This window comes from Xiphias gladius, chromosome 19 (assembly GCF_016859285.1).
Source record: "Xiphias gladius isolate SHS-SW01 ecotype Sanya breed wild chromosome 19, ASM1685928v1, whole genome shotgun sequence".
NCBI lineage: Eukaryota > Metazoa > Chordata > Actinopteri > Istiophoriformes > Xiphiidae > Xiphias > Xiphias gladius.
The window spans coordinates 15,744,961-15,768,197 of NC_053418.1; the positions used below are offsets into that span (position 1 = coordinate 15,744,961).

Sequence of the window (23,237 nt, forward strand, 5' to 3'; positions counted from 1 at the left end):
AAAAGTGTGGGTGTCTGTATGCTTAAGCGTATTAATAGTAGCTGAACACGCATGGGTGGTTTTCATTATTCAGTTAAGCTGCAGATACACAGCTATTAACAGTCTAATAAAAATATCCATTCATTTAAGGAGACACATTTTTTGTGGTGGTGCAGAGAGAACATTAAGCCACACACTCATCCGTATCAGTCCAACCAGTATTTCAATGAGGCAGTGCATCTATTTTTGAATCCGAATTTCTTTTTTTAAATTGATTTGTTGATCAGATAAGGCTGATTTAGCATTTTCATGCTTTTTTTGGGGAAGAATGTCCCATATGTGCAATTTGTGTTCTGGATCTGAAGCCAGAGAGCGAGCCTTAAGAAAGACCTCCTGTCCTGACCTTTCCCCTCTGAGACCAGAGCGGAGGGTCCAGCTGGCCGTGTGGAAGAAGGCCGTTCTCCAGGCAGGAGAGGAACTGGAGCAAGTGGCCTCCTCTGGGGAAGCGAAGTGGAGGTCTTTGGATCCCATCCTGACTGACCAGCACCGCCGTCCCCCCGCTGTCTACTACAGAAAATGATTTTCCTTATCAAATTATTTACAATGATGTTTTGATGTACATCTGTGTTTAATTGTGGAGTCACAAATGCAAGAAAAGACAGGAATAATACACAACCAATAATTAAAGTTGTGCATATAATGGTAGTTATAACACTACAGGTTGGTGTGGACCCACCTTGTTGATGACAATGCAAGTAAACTATCTCCTCTAGAGGGATTGTCATGGCATAGTCCCAGTATACACTGAAAGACATAAAATCAAAAACATAGTCAAGAAAATAACAACCCAGACTAGGCTTAAGATCACCAGATAACAGTGAGAAACAAATGCATAGGGAATGTTAACGAACTATCTGTATGAATCAAAATCTCAAGGAACATTCGTTTCATTGCTAATCAAGAAAGTATTCAAGAGCGTGCACTCAGATGAGCAGGTGCAGAGTTGCCTAATACAATAATAATTTTATTTTGGTGAGAGAAACCATGCACTGGCACAGGCACATAACACAGTTTGCTAGGCTGAGAGATGTCTGACAGTGTCTTAGTCAGTAAACCATTTGCTGGCTGCTGGTGTGCTGAAAATAAGCCTCACCAGATCAGCAGCATTTACTCTGCATGCTGAGCCCCTGAGCCCCACACAAACACACTGCATTATTCAGTAACACTCGAGTGTTACGCGAGAAGCAGTGAAAAGAGGTAAAGACATAATGCAGAGTGTTTCCTTGTCTTTGAGGAAGCACTTTACATTTTAGATATTCTTGGTATAAGAAGGATTACTAATATTATCAAACGCAGACTTTGCAGGCAGACAAAATCATCGTAATCAATCCATTTGCAGCTGGATAAGTTTGCACCTGCGTTCATAGTCCAAGTCTCCGACAGAGCCATTCATGAGCTGATTGGGTGTCCACTTCAGTGTCATGATGTCAGCAGTCTGGTGAAGAGAGAGGTAACCTGGGATAGCCTCCATGTCATCCCTCTGAAACAACCACGAGGATGGGTGTTTTTCATTTGATGCAAGAACAGTTTGAGTAGCAATAGTATCAGTCAGTATGTATAAGCCTGAAGCAGACTATATCGATGGTGGAGATGAAAATCTCAAGTAAGGCAGTCTTATCCATGCATTTCCACAGATAACACACAAGTACAAAGAAATAGCTTGTTTTTTTATGTAAGAAAGAAAATGATGAAAGGAAAAGAAGGTTTTCAGGATGTATGCACTCACCACACATCCTTATATTGCTACTTTAGAGCGGGTAGGTGAAGTTTGGGATATGTAAGGCTTAAAGTATTTTTTATAGGCTTTTGGACATGCATTACAGTTGGTTTAAGAGAAATGCGAGGCAGTTTAAAGTGGTTAAAATAAACTATTTGCTTGCACTACAATAAGTGTTTCACAGCATACATTACAGCACTGCATTAAGACAGTATAGTATATAGAAAGTAAATACTCTGCTGCAGCAACTGATATGCAGACTACCATTTTGTTCACGAAATGAAATGTTCCTCTGGTTTTAATTATACTATTTAGCTGTGACATTACTAAATGTCAGATAGAATTGTCAGTCTGTTAATATAATGTTCTTCCTGCAGATTTGCAATAGTGTGGACCAATCTTTTTTATCTTCTGTAAAACTTTAAATTGAGCTATTATTAGCCTTAGCTATACATGTATGTATGTAGTGACTAGGAGGAATCAATCAGTTACCGGTTGTACAAGCACGTTGTTTTTGCCGAAAAGTAGGGTCGCCCTGCTGTTTTGATGCAGTGACTCCACATATTCACGAGCTGATGGCGATGGGGAAGGGCGTTCGTCCATGCTGCTGCTGGAGTGCCTCTTCTGGATCTGCCCGACACAGACACAAAATATATCAAATCAGAAAACAAACATTGTAAACCAGTACTAATCTGATGACTATCTTTGCAGAATGAATTAGAGCTGGTCAGTCACAGTACAGCCATTTTCCATGAATAAAAGCCTCTTTTTCAAATGACTTAAGATAAAATGAATAACATTCATTCATGTGCAACAATGCACCCTCCCTCCCATCCTCTGATGCCAAAGACCAGTCTACTCTAGCGTGGAGTACACGCATTAAAAAATACCCAGCTACACACAACTGTCAGGAGTACTGTGGTGTTGTAAGATAGGCCGAATTGACCTGTTTCACTGATAACTTGAAGAGTGAACAAGTGTGAAGGTCTCAGATACACTCTGTTCTTTCTCCTTGGACACACTGTGCTTCATTTAATGCAGTAAGCTTAGCGGGTCCTCTTTAACCGGACACACAGCATCTCAGAGGGGAATGTAACTGATTAGATGCACAACTGAAACTCTGCATGTCTGCTAATATATCAGAATAAACACATACTATATACACACGGGATGACCTAAAAAGAGCCTGAAACTAGCTCTACTAGATCATTACTTACACACAGTGCGGGCCTCTTGGTGGGAGAATCCTGCCTGCAGTGGCCACCATGGATGCGATGTCTTTGCACCAACTCGTCAGCAGACGGGTCTGTCCAGAAGTGGTCAGCTGTCTTCATCTTTGTGTACTCCAAAGCACAAGGTCCAACTGTCAGAATGAAGGAACACAGTTAGATAGACTGCAGACACCAGCTGTATGGTTTTGTTAATCAATGATCAGCATCTGATTACCTTCAACATTACAATCAAAAATAGAGGGTTAAAAGGAGTATGATATTGTACTAAACTTTAGATTTTTCAGAGATGTACGATTATAGGCTAAGGGTGATCTACCCTTAATCCACTCTATAGGTATAATGAAGTTTAAGATAATTTAGGGCTGTCGTTCCCAACCTATTCTGCCTTTTTTTTTTTTTTTTTTTTGCTTTCGTGTTTATCTTACGACTCTCTTGGTGGGGAACCACTGCTTTAGGGTATAAAAGTATACCAAGACAGTGTAATCTAACAGTACACAGGTACTGGCACATTTCTCGAGGTGCCTGCTGAGATCCAGGTTCAGCTGAACAGCAGTGCTGCCGGTTGGGTTTAATTGAAAACAGTTTTCATGACACAGTGGTGGGAAACCAGTTAGGGACCATGGACCTGTTGCTCCTATTGTATTGCATTATTTTCTTTAGTCTACAACCTCTTCTGGTCAAGAGTTGAAGTTAGCAGCAACTAAAACTACAGTACATGGAGAACTGGCTATTATCACAAATTGGGAGAAAATTGAGGAAAAATGTCATTATTATACCATTGTTTAAAAGAATATTTTGGGGGGCACATAATTCTACTCTCGATTGGACAAGTGGTAGGGCTACTAAAATTTTCTTGCAAGAAAGCGCAGTGTACGACAATGTCCTTGTATAGGGTACTGGTCCAGAAACAAGCTTTTGTACTGAAAAAAAAGCAAAATTCTCCTTTACTTGACCACCATGATCTCACATTTTCAGGGTGTGAGTCCAAAGCAGGGTGTGGCACATGATGTTAGATGATTACATTAAATTACAAAATTCTTACATCACATATAATTACCTAACAAAGAGGCAAGGATAGGTCCATCTACAGGGTCCATTAGAAAGGCCTCTTTTTCGTAGTATTTACTGGAAGACAAATGTGAAAGGGGAATTTGAAGGGAAATATTGTTCTTGTAAGAGCTGAACAGCTGAGCAGCATGTCATCTGCCCCTCACAATGTACCTGCTGTTCTCCACCAGGTAGAGGACAATTTTGTCCAGCACCTTCTCAAACAGAGCCGTCCGGATCCACAGGTTCTTGACTCCCTGTGGGATGAGGCCGGGCAGTCGGGGCATCTTGCGAAGGCTGTCTTGACTTTGCAAGCTTTGACTTCGTCTGCAGAAGGAGAGAGTCAATAATTCAAATTTAAAGGAAACAAGTACAACACGTTTTAAAAATTCCATTAAATGAAACTGCATCTGCATGAAGCTAATGGCATCAGTGATTCATGATTCACAAAAGATTATAAATGTGAATTGTTTAAAAGCTTTTCATAATGAAAAAAAAAAGTTTGTTTTCAGTGCTTTCGCTGGTAGAATCAAACAGACTTTGATATAAGCTTTGAGGTCTGCTGTGATGTTTCAGAATGAGCTGTGATGTGTGCGTCTCTCACTTTGTCTCGATGATCTGCTCGAGCTCCTGGGCCTTCCTACACAGCTCCTCAGCTGGGGCAAAGCTTTTCCCCACCTTCATGAAGAGGGCTGCTATCTTGTTGCTACGAAGAAAGCCTGCTGCTCGTCGTTTCAGGCCATGCAGAACACATGCCTCCACTGCAGCTATTTGGACACAAACACACATGGTTGGAAAAAGAAAACACACCCTTTATTGAAGTGCTTTTTTGTTGCAAAAAAGGCAACAAAAAACCTTGGTGCAATTATAATGTAATTTCCATATTATTAAATTAAAGTAGCAATAACAGATTTTTTTTTGGCCACTTGGGGGCAGCAAAAAAAGCTGTAAACAGCATTCTGACATGTTATCTAACAGTTTACACATCCACCAGAGACAGAGAAACATTAGCATTCATTTGAAGTTGTGTTTCCAATCAACTGATCCAATATTTCTTCTTCTTTTAGCTCTGTTTTGGTCTCCACCAACTCCCTGGAGAAATATCTAAATAGCTCCTAAAACATAAATTTGCGGGCTGTAGAACCAAAACAAAACGAAAAAACGAAGAGTGCTTCATACAGCTTTCAAATTACACACTAATTTCATGGCCATTTCACCCATGGTTGACACAAAAAAATATAAATTATTGCAACTTTGATTTGTAACATTTTGTGATAAATATTTTGTGACAAAAAAATCAAATTTTGCGACATTGTCAACCACAGTTCTATGTCAAAAAAAAATTATTTTGTGGCACAAAATATTTGCATAATAGCGCGTCATATATCCACTTCAATTCAGTTTAGGTCATTTCACCAGGATAATCCACTCAGTCACAACAGTGATTTTCAGGGAATCTTGGGTACGTATATTAAAAACAAACAATAGCAACAATGCATTTGTGCACAACACACCGGATGTCAATTTGTGTTTCATTACCATCCTAAACTTTTTCTATGTGCATTCCTGAAAATCTATTTTATGTGTGTATGTTCACATACATACCATGACACACAGTGCATTTATATATGAAATATAGCATGTGGCCTGTTTCAGCTTTATAACCAGACCATTCAGCAAAGTTTTTAGGAAAAGTTTTGTTTTTTCTGAAGACTGCATATTTACTAAATGGTTTCTCTCTGTGCATAATAGCCATTTTTAATTAATTCATGCCTTCACATTATCATCTTTGCATAAGCCAGTTTTATCCAATAAGATGTCATGGACACACAAGTCGATGACATGATGACACACTTCACTAAACTGCGCAGAAAAACAGACACCCCTCTTCTCTCTTCGCTCTCAGGCCTACGTGGCAGTGCCTGAAGCTGTGTTGACATTTGAGTTCTCTTTTCAGGACTAATCCTGTGGCTCTGTTCACATGGGGTCATGGGGAAGGCTGGGGTTGCCATGGCAACCCCTGTTGATGGAGCGATCAAGCTCTGGGAGATATGAGCAGAAGGAGGGGCGGTGGCGAATCATCAGCATCACGATCTCTCTCTTTCCATCATCCTCACTCCTTCAAACACAAGTTCGCTCCTGCCTCCATCGCATCGCTATGTAAACCTGTCACTGCTGTTACTACGGTCACTTTTTGAAGGTTTTACTTCAACCTAGCCAATAAAAGTGTCATCAGATCCATCAACTTTCAGGTATTGTTTTTTTTTAAATAAATGTCCTCATCATCTTTTCTGCATCTCAGTTTATCTTTCCTTCTTCTTCTCCTCAGCATTTTTTGCTCCTTATCCCTCTGTGCTACTTTTTTCCCCACATCATTATAAGAGCAAGAAGCTAAATGTCAAAACAGCATTAGTAACATTAAAAAGGTCTCCAGATTTAGTTCATCCTCCTTAATTCTCTCATCATTTCCACTAACTATTCTCAGATGGCAAAGAAAGATTCAAAAAGAGCAACTCCCAAAACCTTTACACTTATTGAGAGCTACTGTCGATCCACTAAGATACAGGGAACGACTTTGATTCCCAGTTTACCACAGTCTCTGCAGCGACAATTTTCATACTAAATGACCAAAAGCGTCAGTGGTAGTCTACAAACAATAATTGGCTTGTCACAAGCTGGAGAAAGCTGTTTATCGCCATGGAGGAGGTATGAATAAAAAACCTGAAGGGTTCAGTATGAGATACAGGGTGGGGGACATACACATTCGAGACCATTAGCGTATTTAGTAACATTAAATCTTTTATCTATCACAAACAGAAGTCAAACTTGCTATGAAGAAAATGCTCATCATGTCAGTAGGATTAGTCGTTTGTGCAGTCTCTCCTGTTAAAAAACAGCTAACACAGTAAATTGCCTCTAATCCTCCTGTAACTGTGGCAACTGAGTGCATTAAGAGACTCTGACAGTCACACAAAGACGACCAAATATTCACTCAGAGAAGCAACAGGCACCAACAAAAGGTCTTGATACAGACAGTTCTGAAAGGATAAGTTGGTAAGTTTCTGATCAATTTATCATTACCTTTTTATTTATCAACTAAAAAAACTACAACATAAAAACTAAAAACATACATTTGCTGATTATAGCTTCCGACGTGAGCATTTGCTTTTGTTTCATATAATTGCATACTGTTCACATAAAATAACCAATTTTGATCCTTTACTGTGGTCTCTGGTATCCTGTGAAGCATTAAATTATTATATGACATCTTATATTAAAAAAAGACACTTAATTGCTAAAGTGATTACTAAATTAACCAGTAATTAATCAGCAGCTATTAGCTGCTGACATAAACATGTTTAATGCTTCACCACAATTTGCTTATCAAGTTAACTCATCTAAAATAATCTTATTTTCTATCATTTAATGTTATTTTATATTTTTATTATATTCAAATAGAGCAAAAAGTTATTTTTTATCATGGTGTAGAAGATGACATGTTATTTCCATATTATTTCTTGTTTGGTTGAAGGAACAGTGTTGCACTTTGTAAGACTAAAAAGTTCACGTTGAATTATGTTTTGTACAAGCAGAAATAAATGGAAATATACAGTACATACAGTACATATTGTTGACAGTGTGGGAATGAAAATGTAAAAGCTATTCCTTCTGTATACATATATATATATATACATATATACACACACACACACACACACACACACACACACACACACACACAAAGGTGATCTAATATTCATCACATTTAAATATACGTGTCTTTGGAAAGCCATTATTTTTAGTTTTTAGCACAGTGGTTTATTGATTTGTCAGGTCATTTTGCTTCAACGTACAAATGAGTTTGGTAGCTACGACAGAAAAAGATGTGAGCTGTACTTTCCCGGCCAAAATCAAAAGTAGATACACAAGTCTTCCAAACAACTGTTTGCAAATTTACATCAACACTTCTTGTGTCACCATCAGGCAAAAGTTGAGGTGACTGTTTGATAAGGTTGCAGTGGCTCCAGGGTGGTTATGACCTGTCACGACTGATATACTGTAAGAAGTGACGACTTTAACACACAGGAAGAAACTACAATTTGTACCTGGGTAGAGTAAGGACTAAAAATTCAATTAAGGAAATGAACAGAGTTTCTAATCTATCAATAAAATTATGGTTTATTTTAAGTTTATTTGTTGTACTGCTTTTTATTGCTTGATAACTAAGGTCAACAGTGGCACTTTGACACACATTCCCTCCACAGCGTCTACATCTAAGACTCTGCCTGGGCAGCTTATCAAAGTAGCCATGACGGTGCAGGCTAATTGGTCCCTGGTGAGCTGGCCGAGCTCCTCTCCCATCCTCCACTCACTCTCATCTCTAAACAGACCACAGCTGAAAGAGGACGTGTAGTAACAAGAGCCACTATAAGGATCACAGGAGGAGTGAGGTGGAGGAGGAAGCTGGCTGACAAAACAACACAGAGAGATGAGAGGGTTATCCTGAGCTGTTACACGTCGACTGGGATCTATGATAGTAGTAGAGGAATGGTACGCTCCAGACAGAGCAGCAGCTATTAAAACAGGGTTTTAGATGACTGAATGGATATTGTCCAAACCGTAAGCCAAGAAATCTGATGACATGAGGACATGAAAAACACATAAAGCACATGCAACGCCCAAAACACTGATAGGATTAAAAAGTAAATAAATAAATGAATAATTTTTAAAAAATCTGTGTTCTGTGACTAAATATTTTCATAACCGTCCAATAGAAAAATAAAACTATAAAAAGAGATTTGGGGTAAGCTGATTATTGGATGGGAAGGATGTCAAATATCATTCTCTTATGCTGGTTTAATAGGTTTTCAAGCTGTGCTGCAAATTCCTTTCACACTGTGAAAACCAAATTAGCTGTACTTGAACATCATGAGGTAGTGATCTCCCTCTAAGGGCCTTAGAAGCAAGCAGCATTGACTGTGTGTTGTACACTTTCCTGACTGCAGCAGGAAATGTGGGACATGCTTTTCTCTCTTCACACCAATTTGTTTAATTTTTACAATTTTTAAGTTTTTGACTTTTTTGAGCTCATACATGTGTGAGATGATGATATTAAGTTGTGGGTCAATGTAACTCTTGTGTCTATTTGTGTGTGCTCATTGTTACTGTTATTCTGACAATAGTTGGTGAAACTGTGACTCATACTAACACAGATTTGAACTTTATTACTATATATAGTGGTGCCACACTAAGTCTGTGCAATTTAAGTGTGCAATTACATTTTCTCAGCACTATAGAGCACTATAGAGTATTTACCCACTGGTACGATGAAAACTGATTTGTTCACACTATTTTTCTACACGGTAATAAGAGCCTGCGTCAGGGGAAGGTTTCCATCGCTGCTCACTTTTTTATACAATAAATACATCTTGCTACATTTTAATGGCTCATCATATGGGTTAAGAACCATCTGTGTCTGAGCACATGACATCCAACTAGTAAAAATTTCACATTTTCTGCAAGCTGAGGGTCATTTTATTCACACTGAAATCTTCGAATATATTTTGTCACTGATTGCAGCTCTGGACTGAGCAAACATCTGACGAGTGTGAGCGCCTGCATCTGGGCACTGTGTTTCTCACTTTATTAGTGCCATTTGGAGACAAGAACAATAACATTTGATGCAATATTGAACGTTAAATGTATTTTAATTCAATTTTAAACTTATTATTTACTTGCAAAAAGTTATGTCGATAATGGGGCTCTTCACATCACTGTAGAAAACTGCCTGCTTTTAATGCAGTGGCTAAAAGTTTCCCTACGCTTAGTTTGGCTCAATGAAGCATTTTAGACCATTTTATTTACTCTCATCTGGTTCTGTTACAGTAAATTTTTGCTTTCGCACAAAGAAAAAAGAAGGATTAGTGCCGTCTTGGAGGAAGTAGCAGTGTGTCAATAACTAAAGTCACCATAAAGAGGCTTAATCAGAAATTAAAATTTACCATTACAGTTCTGTTATACTTACTTTCCTTCATATGAATTACTCTGCTTCACTATGATACATAGATAAATGTCAATATGATGAAGGTTAAAATTAGTCAGAAAAATATTTCACCTTCAAATACAGTAAGCTACAAAAAAGGTTATGAGTGAGCAAAAGCTGTGAGATTCATTTGTACGTTTGGTTACTTACCACAAAAGGACACAATATGGCTGCTGTCTTCGTGAACAAATTTCCTGGTGACAGCTTCCTCCATAATCTGCTTCACCTGTCAATGACACGGCAGATGCTGGATGACTCATTCATTAATATGCCACAGCTGGCACACACGTAGTCTATGAGGGGGCTTGTTGTTGATGAGTGTTTGACCGAGCGATAAATGTGTTTAAGAGAATAATTATGAATGTTTATAAAAATAACGCATTTCTGTTTATAAAAAAAAATGAAGGGGGGATAGATCAGGGCTCTGGGGTGGCCTAGGGTTGAAAAGTTAAGGGGAAGAAAAACACGGAGTGGGGAGAGTGCATGTTAAGTTTGTGGATGAGTCACCAGCACTCATCCCAAGGACTTTTACTGGGAAATGGAGGTGGCACATTTTGAGCGTGTGTGTGTGTGTGTGTGTGTGTGTGTGTGTGTGTGTGTGTGTGTGTGTGTGGTGGTGGTGGGCGGCAATAGTAAGATGACTGATAAATCAATCCCACCAGTGGCTATAGAGACGTCCCCCTGTGTGGGCAACGCTCTGCAATCTGCATGGGGAATATCAACCTCCGGACACAGCCGGCAGACAGCTCTAATTTCCTGTTGAAATGAGTCTGTCCACAATGACCATACTGCACTGCCAAGTTCATCCTCTGCACAAAAACAAGCTTACACTCCCTGACACACTCACACACCCACACACACATACAACTATTCGCTCCAGGGGTTGAGGTTCCCTCTGCTCGGTTTTAAACTTTTTTTCCAATCTATACATTGATTCAATCCTCCAGTGGTGTGACCAAATCTTTTCCCTGTGAGGTAGTTCCGTTGTCATGAAGCAGCCAGCTGTCAAACAATAATAGTTTTCATGGTTTGATAGTTACAGCTTCATCATAAAATTGGCCGGGAGATAAAATTCTGTCTTCAGGTTAGATTTTCCACTACGGCTCAGTTTTATGGACCAATAATTTTGATATCCAGTTTATTTGCTGTTCACAGATGGATTATAATACCTGTAACTTTCAGTGGTGGAAGATGTATTATGATCTTTTAACTTTTAAAACGTTTTAAATAAAAGTAGTAATACCTAAATGTATCATGAGTTAAAGAAGTTCTAGCATTAAAATGTATTTAAAATGTAGATGTACTCATTAGTCAGAAGAATAATCCCTGTCAGTGTTATGTTTTTATTAGATTGTTATTACTAATGTACTGCTATGCTGCATTTTAATGTTGTAGCTGCTCAACATGGAGCTAATTTTACCTACTTTCTTGTATATGCTGTTGGGTAGTTTAAAATCTAACACATTGCATCATCTTTAATAAGCTGTGTTTTTTACATAAAATCCTGATCTTCAAAGTAATTAGTAGCTGTTAAATAAATGTAGCTGAGCAAAAAGTACTAAGGTTCTCTCTGAAATGTAGTGAAATATTAAGTAGCATAAAATGGAGATAATCAAAAAGTACAAGAACCTCAAAATTGTACTCGAGTAATTGTACTTTCTGCCACTGGTAACTTTATATTGTGGTATCAATATATCATGATGCAGTATGTTTTATGAAAATTGAAATGAAAATAACCAAATGTGAATGGCTGCTTTCTGATAATCCAGTCACCTGAAAGAAAGAGAAAAAAAAAAAAGAAAAAAAAAAAAGCAAATTCAAATTGATATTAAAATCCTGTAAAACCAGAGATACTGAAATGATAAGATACTGTGCCTCAGTATAAACAGTATTATCTCACATTATATTGGCCATCCATACTTGTAAGCATAAAATTACCAGAGTAAACACACATATGTAAATGCATACACATCCATCACTCCATATGGAGTTCTATTTTTTTTCCTGAATAGAGGGAGAACAATAAAACAAACCAAGATTTCAGATTTAACAGAGAGATACAAAACAACTTTTTCCGTGATGGTTCTGAGAAAAATCTGCCCAATGAGCACTGATTGCAACCTCACTGGTAACGCAAGATCAGTACCTAAAAGTGACTAATCTATAACTAATGGAAAAACTAAAAAGTTTTTACAAAAATGCACCTGCAACCGTGCACCACCCCCCCCAAAAAAACCCCATTTAAATAAAAAAGCATTCACAAATTAGACGGCAGTCATTACGCAAATTTGGCCTGTTTGCATCAGTAGCATTGTTCGACAGAAGTGATTCACCCTTCCAACACAACAGAAACAGTGGCACTCTGATGTGATGCACACCCGCTCCGCTCATGATCAGGCCTGTATGAAAATCTGCACGCGCACACTCATAGAAAACGCTGGGGACGCGTACGCACCAGTTTTCTTTCCGAGTGCACCTGACACACCGGAAGCTGATTGATTTGCCGACTTGAGGACGCAGACTCCTCCTTGTGTTTTCTCATCTCTCTCATCTGAGCTACAGATCAGGCCTCTGAGGAATTTATAGGGTGAAGCATCTAAGCACCGACAAACTGCAGGTTTCTATGGAGACGGCACGTGTCACACAGTGGATCACTTCCACCTAAGAAGATGCGTCAACAACATTCACTCATCTCTGAAATAAACAAAAACGACTGCAGCTCCCCAACTACAGTCACTAATATAGTATATACTTCTACCATGCATTCATCACAAGAGACCAAATGCGTTAATTTGGTATAATTTATGCACAAATCTACCCAAATTCTACCATCTGTAATGGCCATATCTACTAAAATGCCACCGCAAACTAGATTTTCACCCGAATTTACAGATAAAACAATGTGCGTGACGTGACAGCAGCCATTAAATATCTCTGCTGCAGCAGCAAAGCCTGATGAATCTGCTCTAACTAACCGCTGTAGCTTAAAGGCATCAGCCAGAGTGATAAAAGATCTTCAGAGTATCCAATTAACTCCTGCTACAGCAGAGCCAAGAAATAAGAGCCAGAGAGAAAGCCCCATCCATTAACATCCACCCTTCATTATTCATCATCCCTGTGGCCCCGGATGAATGAAGGGAGCACACGAGGGGAAAAAAAGAAGAAAAATCCTCCCTGTCGTTCATGTTAATCCATGCACACACACCTACAGTTTTGGTGTAAGGCTATCTATTTGAATTATGATTCTATTATTTGAATTATAATTCAATAATGTCTATTAAAAGGCAGTGAACTGGATTCCACTGCAGAATCAATGCAATCACAACACAGCCCAAAATAGTTGACAAGGCCGTCTCGCCACAGGGTCCATTCAATAGCTGTTCTGGAGCTTTTGATCATATCACACCATCTTCTTCAGCAGATGAAGTCACCCATTTGTCTCCGAAATGTAGATGTTGAAATTTAGAATTTTTCATGCTAGCTTAAAACTGAGGTGAAACTGTTTCGTCAACTCCCAAGGTCAAGAGTGAACTTTTAGTCTTGACCCGAAATAATTTTACATGACACACACACACACACACACACACACACACACACACACACACACTTGAGGCTTAGGTCGACCATAAAGTTGCTGCATAGTTTCTGAAGTAAACAGAGAGAAGAGGCTCCACACTTACTAAGCATTACCTTAACCATCATGCCAACAGCACCTTGTGATTAATTTGATTATAAGCGGTGTCCAAACTCAAACAAGCTGTGGTGTGTATTCGAATTCAGGAAGCAATGCACCTGTGTCAGTATAGCCCATCCTTACCAAAACCTGATTATGGATACATTCACTTTGAATGTTCAAAAGCTGTATGACAGAATTAATGTTTTTTATCAACATGCTAACAGGAATCAGACAGTCTCTATTAAGTATAAAATACTGGCGGATTATTTTACACACACTCCTCTGCATGAGATCTTATCCCAAGTAAGAACTCAAGCTAGACAGGAAAGTAAATGGTGTAGATCCCTGTGGCCTGTGTGTTTTCCATCAGTCTCCCCCCCGCTCTCTCTCTCCTTTAGCAAACAAAGATTTGCATTTGTGTTTGTGTGCTCGAGTGATACACTGCACAAAAAGACAGAGGGAGGAGCACGATCAGAGCAAGATAAAAAGACAGACAGAGATGGGTTCTGTATCAAAGCTAAGGCAAATAGAGATCTCATTCACACCAATCCTGTGCCAGAAGGTAATTTTGCTGCTACAGACATCCTGCGCTCTCTGGATAATGGCCCACATCCAGGTATATTTGAGCAGACTGGCGGCACATAACCAGCTGGACAAGGAGAGCGTGAGAACACACAGCATAGAGACACCATATGGTACAACCCACACAGAATAATAATAATCATAAACTAATAGGAAAACAGTACAAAGAACAACAACATCTATCTTCCCTCTTGAGTGAACAGATATATTTGAAAAAACAACTATTAGTAAATTCTTTATAAACTCCTCTAGATTAATTTTTATTTTCATGAAGAGCTATTTTTGAATAAAGTCCGCCATCACACTAACAAACCCTAGCTGTTGGTCCGTTTACCTATTCCATCAGGCTGTATTTGTGGTAAACAGTGAAAGAGCCACTGTGAATGAATCATGGCGAGGCCGTATGAGCACACAGGAAGCAGGTTTAATCATGGGAAGGGTCTGCTCTCGACTGATAAGACTGCGAGCAGGACTGAGAAAAAACAAATCAGACCAATGCCTCTACATTCCTCCTTTCACGAGATCCAGGATGTGATTTTTATCTTTGTTTGTCTGCCAGAAATAAAGTCTTGTAATTTATGAGGTAATAAGAGATGAGAAGAATAAAAAAATTCATCAGTTGTTAACAGAACGAAGTTAGAAAGGTCTGGACAGACAGGAATCTGGCCAGGTAAAGGGAGTGAATAACACTCTCTCCTCCAGTAAAACTACCATTAGTGTTCCTCTGCTTCAGTTGAGCTTTTTAGTGACCGAAACCAACAACAGTAGCAGAGGTCAGGTTATGTTGGAAAGCTCCTGGGGTTGAAGGTGTTCACTCTAAATGTGTGAAGTGAGGTGTTGGTGATACCGAGAAAACTGTCCCTGAACAAACAAAGGGAAACCAAAACCTCAACAGCCGTGTCCACAAAATACACATAGCTGTAGGCACAATGGAGACACAATGGAGTGACACACATAAGTTTGCTGATGGGTCAAACTGATATTAGGCTTTCATTAAAAAATTAATTAACTATCATCTATCACCAATACAGTGGATTTATTAGTTTTTTTTAAGCTGAATTGGTTCAACTATAAATATTTAATATATTAATCACTATGAAATCTTGAATATGTTTTGGTTATTATAATTAGTTTTAGTTTCCTGCCACGTGCACTAGCTGTAAGTTCCAACCATGAACCATTAGTTCAAAAAATGGCAAATGTGTTTACTGAGGGAGATTTACAGATCCCCTCCCATTAAAACAGGCTTCACCACACAAACTAGTTCCTACACAGTTTCCGCGCGTCTGGTACTTTTTGAGTCAAGTTACCCGAACCAACTGACAAAGCTAGCTTTAGCTTGCTAATACATAGCTAGCATTAAGTTGGCCAGTTTAGACTGAAGAGTACAAACGGTGGGATCAAAATATCTGGCCTGGTCTAAATGCGGTTAAATCATGATGTAAACATTTATGAGGGCGCATTTTGCAAAAACGCTTAAATGGCCAAATAACACCGATTGGGGCAGCTGAATCAGAAATTTCCCTCTCACACACACACACGTGTGTTTCTGGTAAGGTATTTCTGATTGTCTGGTAAGGTTAATATACTGTGTCTCCTGGCCCTGCTAGGACCTCTTCTTTGTAAATGACCTTACAGCTAGCGGTGCTACGGAGACTTGTTGTTGGCCTGATTGATTGCTTGTGATTGGACAGCGCTGCAGACGCACTCTAGCGACCGACTGACACATTGTTTCATGTCGCATTCACGCAATGTCGGCGGAATGCGAAGAGCAGGAGAAACACGACCCTATTCCCAATGGAGTGTTCACGCATTGTTACAAGGTGGTTGGCCGTCTTGCTAACCTTTTAGTCGAACAAGATAAACTGCTTAAACTTCTTACGTGTTTGCATCCTTTCGGTACCTAGTGAAACCAGATACAAACAGTGTTTCACTCCTTTAAAATTAGCTGAATTGATTTGTATTCGTGTTAGTGTCACTGTCACCGCCAGCGGTGGTGCATTTGCAGCCAGTCTGCCAACGGTTTGTTGACATGTCTGCAGTTCTTTTCACCAAGTCTGATTTATCATCGGCGTCAGATATTACCAACATGTCAAACTCATAATTACAAGCTGGAGACTGACGTGCTCGCAAGTTACGGCTTAAACGTCATACTTTGAACGCAGCATTTCAAGCCAAGGCAATTCTTAAATTTTAATGGCGTAATATGATTTAGTTTGAAAATAGTTGGTTGTAAGGACTTTACACACAAAGTTAGCTATGGATTTATGAGTAGCTAGTGGAACCCCCATCATGTGGTGTCAATGCAGTTTCAGAGGTTTAGCAAGAATAAAAACCCTTGAATACTTGTCTATGTTTGGAATTTTTGATAACTGCAATCTAAAAGTACTGGACTTCAACCCCTCCTATCAGATTAACGCTGTAGGGTAGTTTCACCAGAATAAGATGGAGGGCAGCAGCTCCTAAAAAAATGTGATAATATTAAGCCATAATAAGCAGGTTCAGTGAAGACTCAGCTTTGAACATTCACAAACCTAGGCAGTTTTCTTTAAAAACCCAATGAAAACGTACAAAGAAGAAGTTGACAAATCTTTCTTCATTCATTCTTCTTCCTTCAAATGGATGCTCCTGCAACTTTTGAGTTTTGCATCTGATTTCAAAATCAGCACCATCTCCCCTCGTGTGAAATGATGATAGGCTCTATGTGACATGTCAGAGATCTTTATGCAAGCAGTCACAAATTTCACATCATTTTCGCCAAAATGTGGACCACCAAAAATCTTCCTGCAACAAGCTCCTGTACGCTACTATTGGCAGATCACTCATGGGGACGAAGAGCTCTTCATTCAAGGCTTGAGACTAAATGCTAGGGACGTCTCGTTTGATCTCTGCTGAACTCTTGTCATCATCTGTGTTACCGCAGTAACCCAGAATGATGATGAGTGACATGAAGTGTTGAAAAAAAAAAAAAAAAGCAGCTGAACAACACCATGTAACTCATTACATTCACAACACACACGCACGCACGCACACACACACGCACGCACGCACACACACACACACGCACGCACACACACACACACACACACAGAGTTTGTGTCTAATTGAAACCGCCAAATGGCTTGGCAGAAGGCTGATGGTTTTGCTCTGCCATAAACACCACAAACACTGACTACAGGCAGTCTGTTTCTTTCATGTTAATTCTCCAGCCGGATCATTACTGAGCTGCACCACGAACACTCACACAAGGAACACTGAGAAAATAATATAGATTTTAAGGGGGGAAAAAACAATCAACTGCACTATAATGACTACCACTGGCATCCCTGTCTTTAATATAGGCTTGTTTTCTAATCTTTTCTAAGAGGTTGTGATACAGATGAGCATCCGGGCCATGGCCGTGTTAGGGATCGCCCGAGACTGTCCTCCCCGTGTACGGGTTGAACTACACAGGTTGACACAAACCAACGTGTTTGTTTTTCCAACTCGACAACTGCTGAGCCGAAAACACCCACCTCCTTTTTGACGGTGCGCAGCAGCCTCTGACGGGTCTCTGCCTCTGAAACACAGCACAAACAGTCCGACACAGGACATTTTCTACAATTTGTCACAACTGAACTTATTCTGCATTCTCAAAAGAACACAAATAGGACTCATAAATATAAATATCTATGTATGTGTATGTATTTATATATATATAATAATAATTATTATTATTATACAGTTTTTTGTTCCCACCTGCCATGATTGTTGCCATGGATCCTGTCTCCTGTCCACGGGCAGCACCCCTCCCATCGGCCGTGTGCCGCTTGTACACTGCGATGTGGCTCACGACTCCACCTCCCCCTTTACACACGCCCCTTAAAGACACATGCAGAGCCCCCATTGGGCGGGTCCACAGCAACGCAGCTGTCAAGCGCTAAAATCTAACACTATTCTCTGTTGATTATATCTTCATGCGACAAGGATGTTGCCTCACGAACGTGCTGGTTTGAACTGGAACGAGACTCCGCTGTGCGTTTCACCGAGCAGTAGACCATGTTGACTCGATGTGATCTCTGGTGTAACGGTGTTTTCTTTCCACAGAAATCATTTTATGAAGAAATTCGGTGCAAATAGAATTAAAAAAAACAAAAAAAAGAAAAACATGAGCCGAAAACAGACAGGGGCAAATGATAAGTGGAGGTCTGAGTTTTGGCTCGTAAATTTCTCCCACATGGAAACGTTTTGTCTGCATGCCATCTTGTGGTCAGGATATAGAAAGACTGTTAGCGAGATAAACCTTATGGTGTACCAGATACTGTTTCTACAACTCACACACATTTTATTATTATTTTTTTTAATTAAAATGTGGTACCACACCCATTCTGACCCACGCTTGGGATGAACTACCGCCATGCTCTGCTGCATCTCAAACCATATAGGGCCTGTTATTCTGTTGTCCGAGCACCTGCCGCTGGATATATCCAGGTGAAACGTCCGGAGTTTAAAACGCGAGGCATATCAGGACAAATCTCTGGGCTAACATCGGAAAAACAAATAAAACACTGTAGATATGTGTTGTAACGTGTAGAAAAAAGAGTTGTTATGCTTCCACACATTAGAATATAGTAAACATGGATGCTTCCAGTCCAGCCATCTGGTTGCTTTAGTTCAACACCTTTGTTAAAGAAAATGTATAAAAGTTCGAAAAACAAATCCACAAAAACATTTGATCCTTATTATGACACGCATGATTCTAATTATTCCTCTTCTATACATCAATACAGCGTACAAAAAGGTGTTGCTCCTACTGTCCAGAAGATGGCGACCGAGTCAACTTTGATGCAGTAAATCCACATGGAATATAACTTTTTCAGGTTTTATTGAAACAGGGAAAAAGTTTGCACAGTTATGTGTAGCACATGAGTGCGATCGTGTTCAGCAAAAACACCGTCTGAGTCAGAAAATGAGCTGGAGGAAGCTGGTAGGCTTCAGTACACCAGAGTCTTGGGCTGTAAATCCAGTTCTGCCCGGAGGACTGAGCTGTCAGGTAAATCAGGTGGTGGAGTGGAGTGGCGTGATAACACAAGATGACAGATTGAGAGGGGCAGGGCCCTCCAAAGCTCCCCTCATAGTTTCAGTAACAGCAAACTCCTTGGGTTCCCTCTGCGGATGAACCACGTCAAGATACGACTCCTAGTCCTAGTCCTAAAGCCTGAGTCCCAATCACATGTCCAGACCTGTAACCTTACATTTTTACATGATGATGCCAGACCGGAGAGCAGTTACGAGACTATTCCTCATGTCATCATTTTTAAAATATGAACAAAGCAGCAGCTTATTTACGTGTCTTTGTCTGAGAGGAAGGAGCCGTCTTTCTGCAAAGGCTTCATTGTAACGACTGTGCGTTGGTCCATTTTGTTTTCTCTCTATTTTCGTCACACACATCCTCTTCAACCCAGGATTCCCCCACCGGGATGACTCACACCTTGCAGTGGCTTTACATAATATGAGGTAATAGGAAGTCTCGTTAAATGCCATACCGGGACTTCTGCCTTAGTAAAAGCAGCCCACAGGAGCTCCTCGTCAGCTTCCTTTGCTTATGTGGTAAAAGGAAAACCAACATTATATTTGTGTGTCTGTTTGTCTGGTTAGTGCTCACAAACAACAGCATTTCCTTACAGCCATGAGACAAATCACTATTCAGCAGAAAGACACGACTATTTCAAGGGATGCTCTCAAGTGTCAGCAGGGGATCAAAATATCCCAAATCAGGAAAACCAGTCCCCGGTCATTCCTGAGAATCACAATGATTATATATTATATTAAAGTTAAAACTGGGGCCAGTAGAATGCAGGGAAAATATTGATTATTACCTACATTTTTTAAGTTATTTCAAATCCAGCCAGCCTCCATTTTAGAAATAACAATGCCGTGTCATATCCATGTCTGTTTGCTCGTCTCTGGGCAGGACCAACATGCACATGTCCATGTGTGATTAGAGTCGACGTGCTCTTGCAGGCACCAGGGCATGTGATAGAGGCTCCTGTCAGTCTGATGTTCTTCTACCCATGTGTGCCAATGCAGACTGACAGGATTGTATGTTAGAGAAGGCCAGTGCTATATGGTTTGTTTTGTTACGTTTCTATGTTGTTATGCACCTCGGCTGAGCAACGACAGCCTTTTCCCCCCGGCTGATTGTTTATTCCTGACCAGCTCTGGCAATGAGAAGACATGTTGAATCCGAAGAAATCTGAACTATGAAAAAAAGACTATCTATCTATCTACCTAGAATGCACATGCAAAATAATGTGCATTGAAGGAGGCAAACAACAGCAGAAAAATGAATGAAGTTACAGTTTTCAAACAAACCATCTGCATTTTACCATTTCCAAGCTTCAGCCAGACAACAAGTCATGTGACACCAGGCCAGACAGTTTGGCTGCCACTTTGGCTTTTGAGTGACAATTTTATGATGGCGCTGGACGTCTCTTGTCCTATCTCTGTGTCATATCCATTTCCCAGAGTAACTTCATTTGATGCACTCTCTCGTCTCGCAGACCTTGTGTGACTGCTGCTCTCTGAATATCCGATTAGAAGCCTTTTCAAACTGATCCGTGCTAAAAGCGGTGAATTTGATTACATAGTCTTTTTATTAGGTTTTCCTAATGAGTGCAGTTAAGCTGCTGTGATTCTATTCTGCTGTCTTCACCAAACTATATTAACATAGGATCAGGAAGTCAAGATGATTTAACGTGCTATTTATAACTTGCTGTATCAAACTTTTGGAAGTTCAAATGGACTGTCTGCTCATTGGTTTGAACAGAATCTTGACATTTTTACCAGTTTGACTTTTTTTCCTGTTCATTTCCTTTACATTGTTTTATTTATTCTATCTTTATTTTATTAAGTACTCCTATATTGTGTCTATATTTTATATCTCACATTTGTCTTTTATTGTGAAGCACTTTGTGATGTATGATTTAGAAAGATGCTATATAGATAAACTTTATGTGACCTTACTCGACTTTACATGGAAAATGAGAAATTGTAAATAAAGACATGTATAAATGTAGATTTTCCCTGAAGCTGAACCTGTTGGAGGCCAGTTTAACATTTAGAGGAAGCAGTACAAGATCATGTGATATGATTGAAAGCTCCAGAAGAGCTACTAAATGGACCTTGTGGTACCAATGCGTTTTCATCTTTAATCTATGATTGTATTTATATTACTGGAATGGTATCAGAACTCAAATTGATTGTTAGATGTCTCAGAATGTGATTTCCTATTATCAAGAGTAAGAAAATTCATAATATATTCAAAGCTTTATGGTACGTTCTGGTGAGCCAGATGTCAGTAATCTAGTACATGCTATGTTTGTGTGAATAATGAGCTCTACAACTCATGTAATTCTTATTGAAGGATGATGAACAGCCGATGTAAATCTTGATAGCCCTTACTGTAACAACAATATTTAATTTGTTGGGCAACCTGTTAAACAGAATTAGATTATATTTTCCATCCTCATCAATCAGCTATACCGCTTATCCTTTGAGGGGTGCAGGGGGACTGGAGCCAATCCCAGCTGAGGTGGGTAACAGGTCCACCCACCTCTTGGGCAAGAATTGGGGTACAACCTGGACAGGTTGCCAGTCTATCATAGCCAACATAAAGAGACAAATAACCAGTCACTCTCACATTATCCCCTACGGGTAATTTAGAATTGACAGTTAACCTAACTTGCATGTCATTGGACTGCGGGAGGACGCCGGAGTACCTGGGGGAAACCCACGCAGGCATGAACATGCAACAGGCAGGCCCCGGCCGAACTGGAATTCAAACCTAGAACCTTCCTGCTATGAGGCAACAGTGCTGACCACTGCAGCACTGTTCCACCCAATTATATTTTTTCATAAACACATAATTTTATTGTGAAAAATGAGTTAGGCTTTAGCCGTTTTTCACTGTTTTTCATACATTGCTGGACTGTAATGGTGTAAGAAGTCAAACTGATCCTAAAATATCTCAGATTATGATTTCCTATTAGAGGGAGCCTGAAACGTAATTTAAAAAATCATATAATTACGGCCTGTTAATGAATTCTGGCAATGTTAGAAGAAGTACCCAAATCCTTGTGAACATATACAACAATGTAAAAACACTCCATTAAAATTAAAATTCCTGTATTCAATCCTACATATCCTAAAAGTACAGAAGTGTCATCATTATAATTTAAAGAATCAAAAAGTAAAAGTGCTCTGCCCCTGTAACTGATATATTATCACATATTACATTATTATATTATTCATAGTGTTTTATTAATGGATGCAGCACTATACTGGTGTAGCTGGTCAAGGTTTAGTCCAGTGGTTCCTAACCTTGGGGTAGAGTTCCCTCCAAAGTGTCACAAGATAAATGTGAAGGGTCTTGAAATGATTAATGGAATAGGAAAGAAAATTAAACAACAACAACAAATTATTCCAAACAAATCTGTGTTCGTTTTTTGGACATTCTCTTATCTTTGCTTTTTTTGTGAAATGTTGGAGAGTTTTCCCTGGTGTGCCTTGGATAGTTATTTAAATTAACTGCTAACAACCCACAGACATCTGAAACTGGACAAGGGGCCCTACGAGATACTGTTTTGTTTTCAAAAGCCAAAAAGGTTGGGATCCACTTGTTTAATCTTTATCAATGCTTTGTATTTTATTATCTTATATGTGTTTTAATGTGAGATATTATACCTTAATCTGACAATTTACTAGCAACTCCTGTATATCTTTAAGAAACATACAATATTTCCTTCTGAATTGTAATGGGGCACAGAAGAAAAGCAGCATAGAATGGCAACAAGTAAGTAAAGTAAAAGTACTTTAAAAATGTACTTAGGCACAGTGCTGACAGTGTAAATGTGACTTGTA

General features: G+C 39.4%; 1 protein-coding gene across 6 annotated transcripts in view; it reads right to left on the reverse strand.

The window, feature by feature from the left end:
• The window catches only part of sgsm1a (small G protein signaling modulator 1a), a 28,098-nt gene extending 9,945 nt beyond the window's left edge, over positions 1 to 18,153 (reverse strand). For 4 of the 6 annotated variants that reach the window (XM_040154558.1, XM_040154556.1, XM_040154557.1 and 1 more), the window contains exons 1-11: positions 18,075 to 18,153; positions 17,852 to 17,895; positions 10,229 to 10,304; positions 4,640 to 4,802; positions 4,210 to 4,362; positions 4,046 to 4,113; positions 2,974 to 3,119; positions 2,249 to 2,386; positions 1,395 to 1,519; positions 716 to 783; positions 383 to 546 (exon numbers count right to left, since the gene is read on the reverse strand). In XM_040154558.1, the coding sequence (XP_040010492.1) occupies positions 383 to 546; positions 716 to 783; positions 1,395 to 1,519; positions 2,249 to 2,386; positions 2,974 to 3,119; positions 4,046 to 4,113; positions 4,210 to 4,362; positions 4,640 to 4,802; positions 10,229 to 10,304; positions 17,852 to 17,895; positions 18,075 to 18,093 (1,164 nt within the window). In that variant the 5' untranslated portion in view covers positions 18,094 to 18,153. Of the gene's footprint in view, positions 1 to 382; positions 547 to 715; positions 784 to 1,394; positions 1,571 to 2,248; positions 2,387 to 2,973; positions 3,120 to 4,045; positions 4,114 to 4,209; positions 4,363 to 4,639; positions 4,803 to 10,228; positions 10,305 to 17,851; positions 17,896 to 18,074 lie in introns of those variants that run through there. The other 2 variants (XM_040154554.1, XM_040154559.1) reach the window with 2 other exon arrangements.
• Between the last annotated feature and the right edge of the window lie 5,084 nt (positions 18,154 to 23,237).